At 42.9% G+C, this 4,362-nt stretch overlaps 1 protein-coding gene across 1 annotated transcript; it reads right to left on the minus strand.

Annotated features, from left to right (window-relative positions):
* Positions 1-2,562: 2,562 nt before the first annotated feature.
* Positions 2,563-4,362, minus strand: nkx2.1 (NK2 homeobox 1). The gene is made up of 2 exons (XM_078277845.1): positions 3,996-4,362; positions 2,563-3,251 (listed from the first exon to the last, which is right to left on the minus strand). Exons 1-2 carry the CDS (start codon positions 4,360-4,362, stop codon positions 2,563-2,565), a joined length of 1,056 nt encoding a protein of 351 aa, XP_078133971.1.

The following is a 4,362-nucleotide window of genomic DNA, read 5'->3' on the forward strand; positions in this document are numbered from 1 at the left end:
ATTGGTTTCCATTTTTGGTGCGAAATCTCATTTTCTTAATAATAGGCTAGTTGTGTAAGAAATACTTTTTTTATGTTACATGTAGGAAAATAAAAGTGAGTTTCGCCTAAAATTATTCACTCGAGTAAAAATCACTTCACATAGGCTACACTAACAATATGAGCCAAATGCTGAGTCCGAGTGAAGGCTTTAACACCAAACCTCTGAGGGGTTTTAAAGGGTTTTTTTCCAAAAGAGGAACACATTCAAAAGGTTGCATTAACGCCAAAAGAAGGATACCGAGATAGCGCATTAGGCTATATAGGTCATAGCATTTTACAACATAATATCGTATGGATGAAAATGCCAGCAAATAGACGGGATAATGAGCAAGAAGGCCTCTATAAAAACACAGTGATCCAATGTAAAAGTCAGGTAACCTATTAGAAGGAAAACAGGAGTCAGGTGCAAACTAGGACAGGAGGGCTGATGCAGCTGCACATGAGCGATCATCCACGGTACATTTGGACAACATACACCTTATACTTTTTTTTATTTGTAGCTTAACTGGTAGGCATTGCAGTAACTTATTTTTGGGTTTAGGCCAAACAGACGATGGGTCAGCCGATTAAGGGAGGTTTTCGTTCTAATTTTACGCCTGAATTAAAGCTATAAGAACAAAACAAGTCGTTTTGGTGAAATCTGAAATCAATTAGATGTAGGTTCAGGAAGGCCACATCGCATACGAATAGCTCAGCGCTTTCAAAATTGGGCCATATACAGAAATGATCATTTATCCCCAAAAAATCTTTGAAAGAAATTGTGCCCTTGAAATTGTCATTAAATTAAACTATAGGCCTCAAGCATCTTATGAGGCTAAATCAAGAAATGCTGGGCTGAAAATAAAAGTAGATCAATAAATGTAAATGAATTCAAGTTGGACTGTAGGCTATTTCATTCAGACCAAAACTAGCTATGTGAAATTATTGTCAGCCGTAAACGACAATCACCTGTCGTTATACCTCCGTCGCTTAGCAACCACACTGTTAACTGTTACACACATATAGCGCAATTGGTGGCTGGAGAATAGTCCCTAATGATTAGGCTATTATAGCTAACAGAATTGTAGGCTTTACAGAGCCTACAATTTAAGAAAAATAAATTGCTGGTTGTATGTGTTCATTACTGCGGCCGTTTTAAGAAACATTTGGAATATCACACAGCCTAAAATACAGCCTAATCTTTCAAACAAAAGTGGTGGTGGTTTGTTATCGACAGCCTTTAGCCATTTCCTTTCAGTTCCCCTGATTGATTATTGATAAACCAGCTGATAGCCCCGCGCCGACAGTTCGCCCTCGCGAGTTATGTGAGAAGAATACCGCGCTGTTTGGTCACGGATTTCATCGATAAGCTGTTCTTTGAGCAGCGTTTGTGTTTGAAGTTGGGAGCCAAAAGACCTCACCTTTCTGACTCACACAGTCAAACACACAGAAAGAGAAAAGGAAAAAAGCTCGTAAAGGCTCCGTTTACTCTGCAGGGCATTGCTTGTGTGAGCTGCCGCCTGTAACGATAAGCCTGAGCGGTGTGTGGTTTGTCAGAGAATAAAACTGAAAATTAGGCTTCACTATTTAATTGCCATGTCAAAATAAGAGCCTGAGTGTTGATATAGGATATTTAGTAGGCTATTTAGTCTTGTCAGTTTGCCAAACTGAACTTAGGCATTTTGGCGATATAGATGTCTGGTTCTTAAATATTTTCCCACAATACCAAGCACAATAAGCCCAAGAATCAATAGAGATTCCTTTAAAAAAAAAACGGAACAAGCAAATATTATAATTATTATTATTATTATTATTATTATTATTATTATTATTATTATTATAATAATAACACCGCACTGGTTTCATTGTTGCTCGAGACTATTCACCCCCCAAGGCATATTTCCGCCATTTAATACCGCATGTGTTGACATATTTCACAAAAAAACCTTAACTGACTTGTTTCCATAATTTATTAATAGGACTGTTTTGTAGTAGGAAGTCAAATATCTATATAAGTTACAAAGAAATTAAACGTACAAATACCAATGAAACGACAACAAACCGGCAATAGCGTCAAAAACTTTGTACAACAGATAGCTAAAATCCAAACCTTTTACAGAAATATACAAGCTAGATCTACGGCTTACATTACATTCTATTATAAATCAGTGTCATGTGTGTTTCTGACGGGGAATTTAACAGCACCCATACACAGCAGTTTCCCTGTTCAGGTTCACTTTTCCCCCCAAACTACTGCGGCCTATATGACTGCGGAGTCTTCTTTTGTCTCAATATAATTTACATAAATAAATCCCAAGACTTCCGCAGTTTCTGGTCAAAAGTGTTTTCCCTCTCCTTCCATCCATAAAGGCTAAGTCACACTTCCTTCCAAAAGGTGAAAAGAGCTGCACCGATTTCACTCGGTTCTTGTTCAGATGCGCACATTTACAGTGGAACTTGTCGAGTCTTGAAAGAAGAAAAAAAATGTCTTTTTTTTTCTTTAAATAGAATAATTGGTTTAAATCATAGCCGGCGTCTCCTGTCACCACGTCCTGCCGTATAACAGGGCTGAACACTGCAGGGCCGAGCCGTACTCTGCGCCGGGGGAATTGAGGTGAGAGAGGCCGGCCACTTGGCTCTGCAGGGACGGTGGACTGGAGGAGTGCGGCGCCAGATCTGGAGAGTGACCTGTGCTTCCCACCTGCTGGCTCTGATGCTGCCCGAGGCCGGACGTATTGTTGGACATGATCATGACATTGCCCCCTTGCTGGTGGAGGGTCTGTGCGGAGGATGTGGGCGTGTGGCCGCTGCCTTGGCACGGCTTCCCGTCCTTCACCAGCACCGGCACGGCCACCCTCCGCGGGGACTGCTGCTGCTGCTGCTGCTGCTGCTGCTGGCAAGAGCCGGTGTCCTGCTGCATCTGCTGCTGGGACACTTTGTCTTTAGCCTGCCTCTTCATCTTGTACCGGTGATTCTGAAACCATATTTTCACCTGGGTCGGGGTGAGATGGATCATACTTGCCAGGTGTTCCCTCTCCGGCGCCGACAGGTATTTCTGCTGCTTGAAGCGTCGCTCCAGCTCGTAGACCTGCGCCTGGGAGAACAGCACTCGCCTTTTTCTCCTCGGGGTGCTGGACAGAGAGCCCATGCCTTTACCCACGTCTGCCAGGGAGCTGAGGCTGCCCATGCCGCCCATGTTCATGCCCGACGACGAGCCCATGAAGCGAGAGACTGAGGAAAAAAGAGAAATAGAATTCATACAATAAAATGGCAGATTTTATTTGCAACCAAGTGTTGAACAAAGCTGTTCTGTACTTATGCAGGAACGCTGATAGAAAATTGGCTTTGAGATCAAAGATTGATTGAAAATATGTTATTGGCTTATAATTACAACGCTGATAATTACTGACTCAACATGGTCTGCATTTTGAAAAGCAGCTGACTAAAAAAATAGTCTTAAAAAGCTTTCTAGAGGCAGCTGCCCTCATCTATAAAAACAAACTCTAATGCGTGTCAAAGTCCATTTTGATACATTATCAAACTGTATGCTAAATCTCTGCGCACAAATTGCAGCAATAGCTCATGATTGATGGCTCACTGACATTATTATTGGATTAACATGATAAAGTATTAAAAAGTAAATGATCTTAAATAAAGGGTCGAAGAGGACATTTTCGGCATGAATGCTCCTTATGGTGAAACTTTTCCAGATGTTGTATGCCGTGGATGAAATTCATGTTATCTTCATATTTGCTCTCCCTAATAATAAAATAAAACCTTGCGGGTGAAATATAAACTGGAGGAGTATGGAGAGTGCCCTTGGCGCACAAACACGCACAGGTAACAGAAACAAGCACTGAAAATAATGCAGTGTAGGCTAACTACGAAGCATGCACAAACAAAACGGATTTTCAGCATTATAGACCCTCAACACAACTGAAAGCTTGAGTCAAAGTACAGGTGCAGGCTACTCACTGGTGGAGAAGCGCGGGTCTGGGTTGGCTCCGTACCAGCCGGTGGCCGTGGTGCTGCCCCTCATGCCGTCCTGGTACGACGGCAGGTCGCCCATGTTGCCCAGGTTGCCGTTACAGTAGCCCCCCATGGCCGTGTGTGACAGCTGAGAAACACCTGCCGCAGTCATGTGGTAAGCCGCAGACACAGTCCCATTATGGCCCATGTGGTGCTGCTGCATCGCCGCCTGAGAGACCTGCGGCTGCCGGTACGAAGTGAGAGGTGCCCCCAAGTTGTTATTCTCCATACTTACTTTCTTATAGCTCTCCTCAAGAGGACTCAAGATATCGGAAACAGAAAAAGGAGTCGTATGCTTAGGGCTCATCGACAT

Source organism: Sander vitreus, chromosome 20 (genome assembly GCF_031162955.1).
Source record: "Sander vitreus isolate 19-12246 chromosome 20, sanVit1, whole genome shotgun sequence".
NCBI classification, from domain to species: Eukaryota; Metazoa; Chordata; class Actinopteri; order Perciformes; family Percidae; genus Sander; species Sander vitreus.